The sequence below is a fragment of the Oncorhynchus tshawytscha genome, linkage group LG18 (assembly GCF_018296145.1).
Source record: "Oncorhynchus tshawytscha isolate Ot180627B linkage group LG18, Otsh_v2.0, whole genome shotgun sequence".
In the NCBI taxonomy this organism is placed as follows: domain Eukaryota; kingdom Metazoa; phylum Chordata; class Actinopteri; order Salmoniformes; family Salmonidae; genus Oncorhynchus; species Oncorhynchus tshawytscha.
In genome coordinates this window covers 9,373,037-9,386,118 of record NC_056446.1, presented here as the reverse complement: position 1 = coordinate 9,386,118, position 13,082 = coordinate 9,373,037, and the positions used below count along the sequence as shown (strand labels likewise).

General features: G+C 39.2%; 1 protein-coding gene across 3 annotated transcripts; it reads right to left on the bottom strand.

Moving 5' to 3' along the window:
• Positions 1-624: 624 nt before the first annotated feature.
• Positions 625-4,060, bottom strand: LOC112217438 (H2.0-like homeobox protein). 3 transcript variants are annotated; one of them, XM_024377723.2, is made up of 4 exons: positions 3,467-4,060; positions 2,691-2,867; positions 2,218-2,402; positions 625-1,355 (listed from the first exon to the last, which is right to left on the bottom strand). In XM_024377723.2, exons 1-4 carry the CDS (start codon positions 3,900-3,902, stop codon positions 1,041-1,043), a joined length of 1,113 nt encoding a protein of 370 aa, XP_024233491.1. In that variant the 5' UTR covers positions 3,903-4,060; the 3' UTR covers positions 625-1,040. The 3 variants fall into 3 exon arrangements, with proteins under 3 accessions (XP_024233491.1, XP_024233492.1, XP_024233493.1); XM_024377724.2 differs by lacking the exon at positions 2,691-2,867 and having other exon boundaries at positions 2,218-2,420; XM_024377725.2 differs by lacking the exon at positions 2,691-2,867.
• Positions 4,061-13,082: the final 9,022 nt, after the last annotated feature.

The window sequence follows — 13,082 nt, the reverse complement described above, 5'->3', positions numbered from 1 at the left end:
AGAGACAGTATGACTAACTTATTTGAAAACCCTTGATAAGTTTTATCTATTTACACGAAATTGTTGAGATAAGTTATTAGTCACATTAGTTTGCGTCTTATTCCCAAAAAGCGAAATATGACTTTATGAATGACGTAATTGCCATATAGAACGATAGACTAGGTAGGCTTTATGGATTATTTTAAGCATGAAAAATAAACATATATTCCACCCCTCTGATCATCTCACACGGTGAAATAAGGCCTACGTGGCAGCGATGTCCAAGACTTCAAATATTATTTTATCGGCATGTAAGATGTGAGGAATTAAATAGTAAACCTATATCATCATCATGACCATCATCTTACGTTGTACATACTGTAGGAAACAAATGTACAATCCTAAATGTATAGCCTATGACGAAAATAAAATTGTATTATCCACTTCAGATAACTGTTTTTGGAGTGAATATTAGCCTATAGGCTAGTCAAGACCATGTCAATTGTGAAGTTCTCTTTCCTTCAGTGATGTTTTCAGTATTCGATTAGACCCGAAAGAGGAAGTAATAATGGGCCCAATAATGCAATTAAAAGATAATATTATTATTAATAATAATATATATAACATATGACATTTAATCGAAAATCAAAAGAAAGAAATGTTTATTTTTATTTACAATATTTTCAGTGCAAATAATTATTGAAAAATATAAAATACAACAATATTTATTAACGCTTCCAGAGTAAATTACATTAACATTGTGTCATTTTCTGGGATTTCAGAACGTGGAACACCTGTTTCAGATTCAAATTCACAACAGAATATTTCCTTAATTTGAGGAAAAAGTCATGCACATCGCCTAATACTGACTGACAGAGCTGAAAGATGGAAGGAGTCGAAAGTAAAAATAATAATAACCCATAGCCTCTGCAGTAGGGCATCCTACTGGCCCTCCACTTTAAGACAAACTTCACTCTGTATATCAATTTATCAAAATAATATTTATATTAAATTATTAATGTTACATAAAAAAAAAAATACGTTTGACTTTGCACTCATATTTACATGTGTGATGATGCCACAGTTTCTGTGAGGGCACCGACTGAAGTTGCCTCTTCCGTACTCACAGGGGTGACCCCGATCATGATCACACTAGTCTTGTTATGCTCAGAAATGTCCACGTCACTCTTGTCCTCCTGTCCTTCCTCGAATTCGGACTCGCAGCTCGCTTCACTCTCACACTCGGACACTTCCGGCTCTTTGGGCTCGGCCTCTGTCAGTGACTTGCCCAGTGTCTCCTTCTCCTTGTCCTTCTGTGCCTGGGCTTCTTTCGAATGCCTCCACTTCATGCGCCTGTTCTGGAACCACACTTTGACCTGACGAGAAAGTGCAAACCTCGTTTAGATGTCGACAACACGATCCTGATGCCTAGGCTAGTCGCCAACAGGTTGACAATGAATTTTGCTCCATATAAATATGACCCAGAGACCTAATTGATAGCATAAAAGGACGGTATCTTACATAACACAACAAAACCGTATAGATACGTAAATCATAGCCTACATTTCATAATGAATAACTTGACAGTAGCCTAGGTAGGCTACAATAAAGTTAATGCAGAATAAAACAGCAGTGTGGGTAAAGCTGGGCATACTTTGCGTAAATGTGGGCCTATAGCCTACAAAAACAAATTGTTATTAACACATCAGCTGGGCTTTAGGCTAGTATTATGTGTATTGCTTAACCCAATGGAGTTACGTAAGATTATGACCTTTCTCCATTTGCAATAACTCGTTGTAATCGACTTTCATTTCCCTAAAAGTTCTCGATTGCGAAATTCTAAAGTTGCCTACCAGGATATATTACCGGGTGTGTCCTCTGAGTGGCGGCTTCCTGTCTTAACACGAGACCAGGGCTCTATTCAATCCGTATCGCGAAAGTTCAGCGTTACAGCATTATTGAAATTTAAAGACAATGTTCATGATTTAGCGGAGACTGCATTCACGGTAAACGCTCATATGTCGGCTCAGTCGCAAATTACTTTTAGGGTTTATTTCTATCGCGCAATCTTGAACGCTTCAGCTAAACTTATTGAATATATATATTATAATATTAGGCATGTCTTTCCATCTCAAGAAGAAAGGATTCTTAAAATAACTCAAAAATGTGCATATAGTCCATAATACAATGTCCAAAAAATGGGGGCCTATAGGCTACAACATGATGCAAGTAACGTACCTGTGCATCTGTTAGGCCAAGCATTGCAGCCAGTTGTTTTCTGTCGGGTTTGGTGACGTATTTCTGTATTTCGAATCGTTTCTCAAGTCCTTTTCTTTGCAGGTTGGAGAAGACCGCTCGCGACCAGGACCTCTTCCTTTTGTATGTCTGTGGTATCGTGTCTTTTGTGAGGACAGCATACGGACCTGTATAAATAAAGGGACATAAAGGTTGAGCAATGTTATTTATTCGTTCAAATTTCAAAGTGCACTGGTAAATTATAGTTGGATATCCTAGAAAAGTGGTGTCATGCCATCAAACATGCCAAATTATATTCACTTGAAAAACACGATCAACAGAAGATAGGCCTATGGTTTAAAAACACTGAGCAAAGTCTGAATAATAACAGCTATGTACAAATATTGTTTGAGTCCTTAAATGCCATGTGTGCGGAAAAGGTCCCTATGTAGCCTATGTGCTGACGGCTACACTACCTGGGAAGGTGTCCTGAAACTGATGCTGCCCTGATTGCCTGGCGCCGTTTAGTGAGCTCATCGTGGAGGACGTGTCGCTCATCGCTGGGTCTATGGATGCGAAGTACTGGTTCGCCGAGGGCTGCACGGGCATGTGGATCCCTGACTGACGATTCGCGCTAACAATGGACGTGAGATCTGTCACAGGGCGAGAGATAAATAAGTAAGAAATTACCGCAACGTAATGAAATACGAGTATTTGTCAATGGTAAAACTTTTCACCTAAAAATGACTTTGGTGTGCGAGTCTGAATGATTAAACCTTTATTTAACTAGGCAAGTCATTTAAGAACAAATTCTTATTCACAATGACGGTTTAGGACCAGTGGATTAAATGCCATGATCAGTGGCTGAACGACAGATTTTTACCTTGTCAGCGGGGGGATTCGATCTGGCAACCTTTCGGTTAGTGGCCCAACACTAGGCTATCTGCCGCCCCAAGCTAAATAATACCTAGTTTTATAGTGAGCTGTGGCAGTTTGGATGTTCATATAGAGGTTTTGTGCATGATGTAGTCACTGTGGTTTAGGTGCCTTCGAGGTCAGTAATTGATAAACGTAGCCTTTAATTTAATTAAGTCAATGCAGCCACATTTAAAAAACTAAAAAGTGCCTTTACAACATCATGGCATTCTTGAATGCTTTCTATGGCAGTAAAATAATCTTGATGTAGGCCTATAAATAGTTATTTTAGAGAATTCATTTTGACAACGGTATGAAAGTTCATTTAAAAGGTTACCTCTTAAAGACAATATGTCTTTTGTTTTTGAGTCGAAGTCTGTTGACAATATCCGATCGATTCCGAACTTGAGGTCCTTGCTTGATGGTGGAGGAGCTTGTTGGGAATTGAAACTCGTTCTAGATACAGACGTTAAGTGTATTCCGTGCCTGTGATATGGAGACCCGGGGTTCAGTCTCCCACCGTAGACCGACTGTTCTGGCCCCACCGGGGAAGGACGCAACGGAGATCCAGAGGTGTGGACCTGAGAACGGTGTCCCATATGAGCCATGAGGGCCGAGGATCCCGGGATGTTCTCGGCATCCCCAACCTGCAAAATGTCAGCAATGCAAAATGAGGGCTTCTTCATTGTATCCACAGCGAAACCACCCGCGCAATAGGCAGACCAAAGACTAAAATTTGATGCATAAAATGGATTGAGTCCTGCCGTATACATCCTGAACCCGTAATGTTGCCCCTCGGTTGATCACAAACGATGATAGAACAATAAATTCGGCATGTAACGTTGAGTTAACTGTAGTCAGAAAGGCTGCCGTCTTTGTGTAAGTGCCAGAAATCTCTCACACAACTCTGACATGTTAGTCTTTGGTCTAAGTACTTCAACGTTGAAGTTTTTCCTCTGACACGGATTGGTTGCTTTCTAGCCAATAGAAGTTTGGTTTCGACACCCAAACACGCCCTTGTGATGGAAATGTGCAGAGTTAAGTGTAGCTAATGACCATATATTGAATATCTTCATAAACATTTTCAACAGCAGTCACAGGCAACATCATCATCTTCGTCACTATCTTGTTCATCGTGGATGGCATGCAGCAAGGACAACAATAAATGCAAGGGCAAACGTCTTCTGCAAGATGAACATGTACACATGTCGAATAATGTAATTACGTTTATCCTTGCACTCGGCTTTTAGGCATTCGCCTGTATTTGTTTCTGAATACTTTAAAAAAAAGATGATACAAAAATTATTAGGCTGCACTAGTGGAATCACATTTTCATATTTTCTGCATTGGGGTTGGGTGTTTTGTCGCTCAAATGGCAAAACAACTGCAAATTAAACGACTTAGGCTACAAAAAATTAAACACGGACAATATTGAAGATTGCATTTGACAAAGATTTCATATTTTTGTGCCATGTTTAATTTCTGACAATATCATCAATCGAACATCATACATTTAGGTTACAAGCTAAAACAAGTGAAGTACCACGATCTACATGGTATATGCAGCGCCGAGTGCAGGAAACTATAGTTTCTATTGGATTCAGATTACTCTGTTTTTTATGGGCTGTGATTCGTGCGAAATGAGCAGATATGCCTGTTGGATTTGTCTCAAAATAGAACATGTTTAACTATTTTAGGATACAGCAGCAATCCTTATTTCTTCCTTGGTAGAGGGGGAAACAGTATAATTACTGTTAGAACTTCCTTTTTTCAATATTTGTGCAACTTTATCTCGACCTGCAAGTTGCATGGTGACGCAAATCCGTCCCTATGCTCATAATAAACAGAGGAAATCTATTCCCCTCTTAAACGAAAACAAAATTAACTTCAGAGGCAATACTTCACCGGGTAACGAACATAATGGGGGGCTGATTATTATAACAATGACAAATATGTATGGGTAAATGGTCTTTTTTAAGTATTATTGTAAGCAGGATTAGGTCTATACTTTTTTGTAATTTTATATGGATAATAATATAAAAATAATCACAATCATAATCAGCATCATCATAACAATAAAAGTACAATCATATCCATATTGATAGTAATATAAAATCATTTACTCATGGAATATTGTTGTTGTTTTTTAATCAATCTGAATCTCTATAACATGCTTACTTTCTCATACACTCCTCTAAAATGGAGAAAGTAGTGTGCGTGTGTGTTTGTTTGCCTGCGTGCATGTCTAACATGGAGACGAGTTTGTATCGTGCAGGTACACGTTCCCAAATTCCCACGCCACGGATATAGGCCCATGCACTGTTTAACCCATTGTCATTACTGCATTCATTAGACTTGATTCATTGCCGGCAGGATCTATGACCCTGACTGCCTGCTATCGTGGTGTTTTCGGATGACACTTTTCCGGGTTCAAATTAGAAATTAAATGTAGGCTAACGTTTGCCCCCGATCATGCAGTCAAAACAATCCAGGGAAAAGGATGTAGCAGAGGCACAAAGGGTTACCACGCCTAAGTTATTTCAGGTGCCGATTGAGCCTTCAGAGGGAAGCATTAAAACATGCACACTAAAACATGTCAAGGCACTGGAGGCTTGACACTCAAGAACGTCAGTAAGTCAGTAAAATAGTGCCATTTAATTTAGGAAATTATTTCATAGTGAGTGAAGGTCAGGTTTGTCCAGTTGAAAATGAAAGTATGACCCATGTGACAAAGGCCTACAATTATTGTTTCAGCTCTGATAAAATTGTTTATTTGCCTTTAGTTTTCAATTATATCAATGCAGGTTTGTGTTTAAACACCAATAACAGTGTAATAGCTACACATAGTCCATTTAAAAGTGCTTTGTATTATACTTTATCCTGGAAATGTTGATTGAGGCTAAGACAACTATATAAGCACGTTGAAAAAGAAACTGTCAAACCATGCATGAGTCCCAGTAAACAGTGGCAGATAAAACATATATATAAGTTTGACAGCTACAGCTGACTTCAAGCCTATTGTTGTCAGTTGATTTCTCAGTGTGTATTTTTCAGGAAGGCTTATCCGAGCTCAGGAAGGCTGATTGAGCGCCTCATCTAACAACTCTCTCGGATCAGATTTTGGGAGTCAATTAAATAATTTCCATTACTACACTGAGAATTATTACTCTACTCTGGTAAAACGTCGACCCAGGCCAAGATGACTATTTCTGGCAATGTTTGTCTCAGGAAGGAACTTTCGTAGATTTAATGGGACCTGGGCCATTGTACACGGCCTTCTGTATGGCATAGTGCCATTATTTTCAAAGCAAAAAAATATATTTTAAGGGAGTTATCCAACGTCAATTGAAAACAGGATTATCCCGTTTGTAACCCCAAATGTGGCTTTTATTATATGTATTCATATTTTAATCAGTTCTGTTTAATAGGTCCCCATGTTATGAGGGAAATGGACTCTCCATCATGTGAAAAGGTCTAGATGTTTTTGAGGATTGTTTCAGGGTGTCTGTCCGCCCACTGGTTCAACAAACATCAATTGTCTGTGTTATGTCTGTGTTGGTCCATATGAGTATTCCCATGACCTCTTTGACAGAGGGTTGGGACACCAGGCTAGCACAAAAAAAAAATATCCCTATAGGTCTCAGTAGGCCACATTAGGACACGGACCACATTATCCAGGTTTTGAATCTAATAGGAGAGAGCTCTTAATGTATTCCTTTATTTGTGATTGAAACATTGTCTAAATGCATCAGGACCCTTTGGGAGACTTAGGCTGTTTGTTTTTGTTGCTGGATATTTGGAGGCCTATCAGTGTTGGACTGTTGCTAGGGCCAGCCAAGAGGAGAGGAGCTATAGCCCAGCTGCCCATCAGTGGAGACAGGACTCGTCACGCAGGAAACATAACAATCTAAATATCCTTATCTTCCACCACTGATCATGGGAAAATATGGAAACCTCCTGGATTTTACCCTACCCTTTAGGCCAGCAATCACCATCCGGAGAGTTCCTTCCACTCATATTGGCATTAAATTTAACTCCACAAACTTCATCACAGGCTATAACAGTGATTGTCTCGGAATATGTCCACCCCAGACAAGTGACTCATAAATGCCCTCTTGTACCAATCCAAATGGGGAAGTGATCTATATCCCTAGTATATTTAGCTAATGAATAAGTCACAAACACATTTTATTAAATCCATATATAATGACTTTTCAAAGTTAGTAGGGCTAGTTGTATTTCAACTCCCTCCTCCCAATTAAATATAATTGTCTAATGTTTTTCTTTCCCCATCTCTTTGATAAAAAAAGAGAGCAAAACCCTATACTTACCACTCAAACAGAAACATCCAGATTTATAATGCCAACAGCCAAACCTGAATGTAGTTTAATCTCCACAGTTATTGTGGTTTTAGGCCATACTAAACTCAAATAAAAATAATTAACCAGAAGGCACATCATTAAAATCACATCATTGAAAAGGAAGATCCTGAAAGGCTACAGTGTGGGCGACATTATCTTTTTTTTCTCTCCATTTGTGGTCATAGAATTATACTGTTCTCCTACCTTTGCCCCACAGAAGAGTATAGATAAAACATTACATGGTCATTAGATGGACATTAAGAGTGGTAGACTAACTACACTCGCCTCAGTCTGCTCTGTCGTTTAAACAATCGAAGGGCTTATTTAATGGAAGCTTTTAAATATGATGGTGTCCCAGTGTCTGTACATTAACAATCTCAGTGTTTACATAGAAACAGCCCCGTTGCAGATTAAAGTCGCTCCCCTCTTCGCCTCTTGTGACTGGTGCATTTAGGGCCTTCTGATTACTCGCTGGGTCAATGTACACAGGGTTAAATCACATTTGCTGAGTACTCCGGGGTTACAGCGCTAAATAAGAGAGGAGACTAATGGAAACGTAAAAGGTCATCATAACAAACCATTACTTCTTTTTCTCTCCCAGTGTCCTGGCAGGCATCCCATGAGGCCGAGAAGATTCGAGGAACAGTGCGCACTCTGTGTAATGACGCCCATGTGACCGAAGGCCCAGGTCACTTGGCAACCCCGTGGGCCAAAAAAAAACTAAAGTTATAGGCTCTCTTTAAGTATTGTCTGCGACTGTGTGCTAGAGTGATCACTTTTGCATGTATTTAGCGCAACCCTTCACCATCGAGGTAAAGCAGAGCCTCTAAGGGCCGAGGCGATAGATCTGTACCAATGTCACACACTGTAAAATTGTTGTAATAACAAGCTGATGTGGAAAAAATTGCGAGGGGTTAGCACCTGTACTTCCCAGATTTGGCCTACTAGAGCTGAATAACGTTCAATAGGCCTAGAACATTACACAGCCTTATTTTAACTTCTGAAAATCATTGTTATAGTCTACATCAGCCATAATGTTCTCTACCTGATTTATGGCCGTTAACAAAACAATTAAATCAAGGTTATGATCGGGCGTGTTCTTGCAGAGCGACATTTCACACTCCAAGTATCATCTTGATGGATTCCAGTTTTGTCAACGCTCCAGAGCTGTCCAAACAGACCGTGTTTTATTACCTCTCCCTGAAAGTACAGCTGTCAAAATTACGAATGTATAGGTCTTGTCATTAAACCAGAAACATCGTCTTAGCAATGCCAAAATGAGACAATAACATACATTGAACAGTCATAATAGTTATTATATTTAATTTCCGAATCTTCATCGCGAATCTGGGTAGTATGTGGGAATCCTATGCGTCAAGATCTAATTCCATGCCTTGTAATTGAATTGATTTGACATAAATCAAAATGTACAGCGTCGAATATATAAAGTAGCCTAACAAAAATATGAATACTCTTATTCATTTTGAGAGCAAGACAAATTCACATTTTTGTTATAGGCCCCAGGCCTATATATTATCCTAACGTTTTGTAAATATCATATCCATCTTTGGGTGGCAATAATGTTTTCTCTAATAAAATCGTATTCCTTTTCTTTGTGCAGTTTTCATTATGGACACCTGGGCAGCCACAATTAGCCTACAGCACTTCCTCCCCCAGGACACCAATGCACTTTCACTTATAAAGATCACACCCCAGGGAGCACAGGTCCCGAGGCATCCATATACATGTGTTTAAAAAATACACCAATAATAGTTTTTCCACACAATCCCAAGCGCCCTATTTCATGTACAGTTTTAATGTAGGCTAATGCATTTCAAAATATATTTGATCATGTCAGCCCAAAGGTCATCAGATAATAGACAATACAGATACAGTAGCCTCATTTGTTTTTATTATGAAATTAAGTTTCTTTGGAAGCACGTGAAGCTATTTGGCTGTTATGCCAACTATAGTGGCTTGTGAATATCAGTAGCCTAATTGTATTTATTCCTGCAAAATAATTAATTAATAACTGAAGGTGATTATATTGTTATTACATGTGTCTATTGCTTATCTCTACAGGCTATTGTTAATAAAGAAGGGTTGTTAAATGTAGCCTTATCAAGTTGTAGGCTACCCAGGGCTTTTGGGTGCAATTTACCTTTCAGGCACACACACACATTTACAAAATTATATTAGCTAACAAACCCTTCGTTGTAGACATTGCCTTTATTAAAATGTATAAGGTGCAGTGTTGCTGTGTAGGTCTAGCTTACCTGGGTATGATAGGATACCCCATTTATACATTCTTCAGGCTAGCCTACATTACCAGTTAAGCTGCTCATTTCTTCACAGCTCCTCTCCTTTCTTAATCAAACACCATACTATTGATTCACCAATTAGGTTACAGTTGGCCTAGTCTAGGTACCAGTCTTTTTTAGGTAACATTCCACTGAAATCTTTGGCATATAACAGGAGTGAAATGCAATAACTGAAAAGAGATGGCAACCAGGCTACAGTTGGCCTTTAAATTAAAGGCTATATTCTAACATCATTCTTGAAATCGGAAACCATTTTTGACTATTGTTTTATGTGATCAGAGATTCTAGTCCCCGTGCAGGTCCTTATTACAGCCTAATAAACTCTCGATACACAGGTCAACTTTAACAAAATGCTGTCATCTAGTGGTGGTTCTTAGAAACAACCTGTCATTTCAACAAATGGAAATTGAAATTTGAGCTAAATAGACTGTGCTTACACAGGCAGACCAATTCTGATATATTTTTCAGATCAGCTCTGAAAAGTATCTGATGTGATTGGTCAAAAGACCAATTTGTGGAATAAAATATCAGAATTTGGGCTGCAGGTTAGAGTATTGGGTCAGTAACTGTTGTTCTACACCTGAACAAGGCAGTTGACCCACTGTTCCTATGCTGTCATTGTAAATAAGACTTTGTTCTTAACTGACTTGCCTAGTAAAATAAACAATTGGGCTGCCTGTGTAGACAGAGACATACAGTCTCGGCATTATGGTAAGCCTATGCTATGAGCAACTAGAAAATTGCAGATTAAAAAAAAGACAACATGGAAAAATGTCTGTCAGATGCTCATGGAGATGTATTAAAATCTGTTGACCTCGGATCAGTTATGTGCAGGGGCGCAACTTTGGTTTTAGAAGTGTGGGGGACATACTTTTTTATTGATTTATTTTTTTGTCAGATAAACACTCCAAACAGCCTACCCGGCCGCTCGGAGGTGCCCGCATGATCTTAAAGCACACCGTTAGTTTGTATCAAATTCCAATTACAAAACTGGGGGCGTCAAAAATGCCATTTCAGAATGTGGGAGGGACATGTCCACCCCGTCCCCAGTCAACGTTGCGCCCCTGGTTATGTGCAGAAAAACATTATCTTTTTGTCTTAACCATCACTGCGCTCCCCAACAATGTCTCAATTCGGATTACAACTTGGTCGGTGCTATCCTCAATCCTTTGGGCTTCTCAACTCTGACGTTCAATTTAAATGGTTAATGTAAGGGTTATGGTTAGGGTAGTGGATAAGGTTAGGGTTTAGAGTAGGGATGTCCCAAGGATCCCACATAGCACTAACCATTAAGGTGGGATCCCGGTTAGCACTAACCATTACTACACATTGGGCTATATTTAGTGCATTGAGTGTGACACAGTTTCAGGGAGGTTTTTCTCCTAAAATGTCGATGTAGATCATCAAATCCAGGCACGTTGAGCGTATTGTGCGCTTCTCCACTGAAACCAGCGCTATTCAATTCCGGTCCTGGATGGCCGAAACACTTCTGAGTTTTGTTTCTACCTGGTAGTTGTTTGCACTCACCTGAATCAGTCCCTGATTAGAAGGAGAGGATGAAAACCAGAAGTGTTTTGGCCCTCCAGGTCCGATATTGAACAGCCCTGGCCTAAACTAAAGCACAACAGGCTTGTCAAGTGTGAATAATTTGGTGGGATTGATCCTGTTTCTTATCCCAATAAGCAATCTATTTGTCTTTCCTCATAGCACAAGTTCAGCTGTGGTAAGAATGTTAAAGCTCCAGCTGTCCACTTGACAGTCTGCTAAGGAAAGAAACTGCCCCGTAGAGACTCACTTTTTCAATTCAGTTTCAATGTTTCATTTAAATGGCAAGGTTTAAAGAGGTAGCCCATGCTATTTATTTTGTAAGGCATGCATGTATGTATAGCTTTTTGCATGTATAGGTGTATTTCACTTTTCAGAATCGCCCATCATAATGACATTAGTCTTCTATTCTTAAGATTAAAACTTTGAGCTTGAATGACCAGACACACAGTAAAGGACATTGTTTTCAGAACTTACAGATCAAGCTTATCTTGGATTGTGTTGAAACCATATCCATTTTACTAGACTACCACATCACATATTACAACTAAGCCATTACATTTGATGGAAATATTGTCTTTCAGTTTCATGTAGGGGAAATGTAATCTAACAGCAGAACAACAGGATCACTGATCTCTATTGGATGTTCCAGATGATACAGCTGCAGTTGGTTGATTGCAGCTCCCTGTGGTTTGCATTGAGGATATGCTGGCGTTTAACCTCTGGTCTCAATTAGGTTCTAAACTATTAGGGAGGAAGTTTTGCTGGTAGCAGGCAGGGCCAAGTAGAACTCCAGCTGGTGGCCGGTGGCCGGTGGCCAGCTGGTGGCCGGTGTTGGTATGACAGGAGACAGGTGAAACTGGACACCTGCACTGGCTTGGATATTCATTTTTAAAGGGGAAATTCAAGGGGACATTAAAGAGGAAGGACAAGTTGTACATTTGGCAGATGTTTGTAACCTTTGTATCATAAATAACCATTATAGCAGAATCTTTAGTATACTGATGAATGTTGGCCAAAATGCAGAAATCCTGGGTCATTTCACCAATTCAGTGAAACTAAAAATGTTGATTTCGCCGAATTTTAACATTCTGGCATAAAGAGCACATTTTCAACTTCATAAAAAAAGTTTGCCCATCTCAAGAGGTTAAAGAAATAAATTACTGTAGTAAGGGACTGTACGTTTTTTTGTAATGTGGGAAAATTGGATCGCTGAAATTAAAATGGATGGGCCTCCCGTTAGTAAAATATTTTTTACCCCGACCCTCCTGAACGCTTGAAAAAACATGTGACCCTCCCCTATACCCAAAATAATAATTAAAACATCAAGTGGATAGCAGAAAACATGCCTACCGTTTACCCTCACTCCTAGGACAGACCAGAGCCTTAGATATGCAGTTTTAGAAACTGTTCTTCGTTTTGTAAGCATTACTACATGGCAAAGCAGCCAGAAGATTGTGGTTTGCAGGTCATAAAAGCACTGATAAAGGGTGAACATATATCCATTATCATAAAAGCACTGCATGAATCTCTCATTTTATTTGCGGTCCGAGAAAAAAAATAGCTTTTAATAAACGCATTTCATGGAAGTCTACGTAATTGTATATGACTGGAGACAAGCAGAATGTTTTTTTCATACCACAATAGAGCATGACAATGCATGAGCGCATGCTGCAGCGCCGGAGATGTTTTGATTTCTATACAGATTTTTGTTTAAAGAATAGTC

Coding starts and splice junctions, on each gene's coding strand:
- LOC112217438 (XM_024377723.2), bottom strand. CDS start 3,902: ATGTATACGGCAGGACTCAATCCATTTTATGCATCAAATTTTAGTCTT. Junction 2,403..2,690: donor GTTTCAGGACACCTTCCCAG/GTAGTGTAGCCG, acceptor TTATTTATACAG/GTCCGTATGCTGTCCTCACA. Junction 1,356..2,217: donor TTGGCCTAACAGATGCACAG/GTACGTTACTTG, acceptor CTTTCTCGTCAG/GTCAAAGTGTGGTTCCAGAA.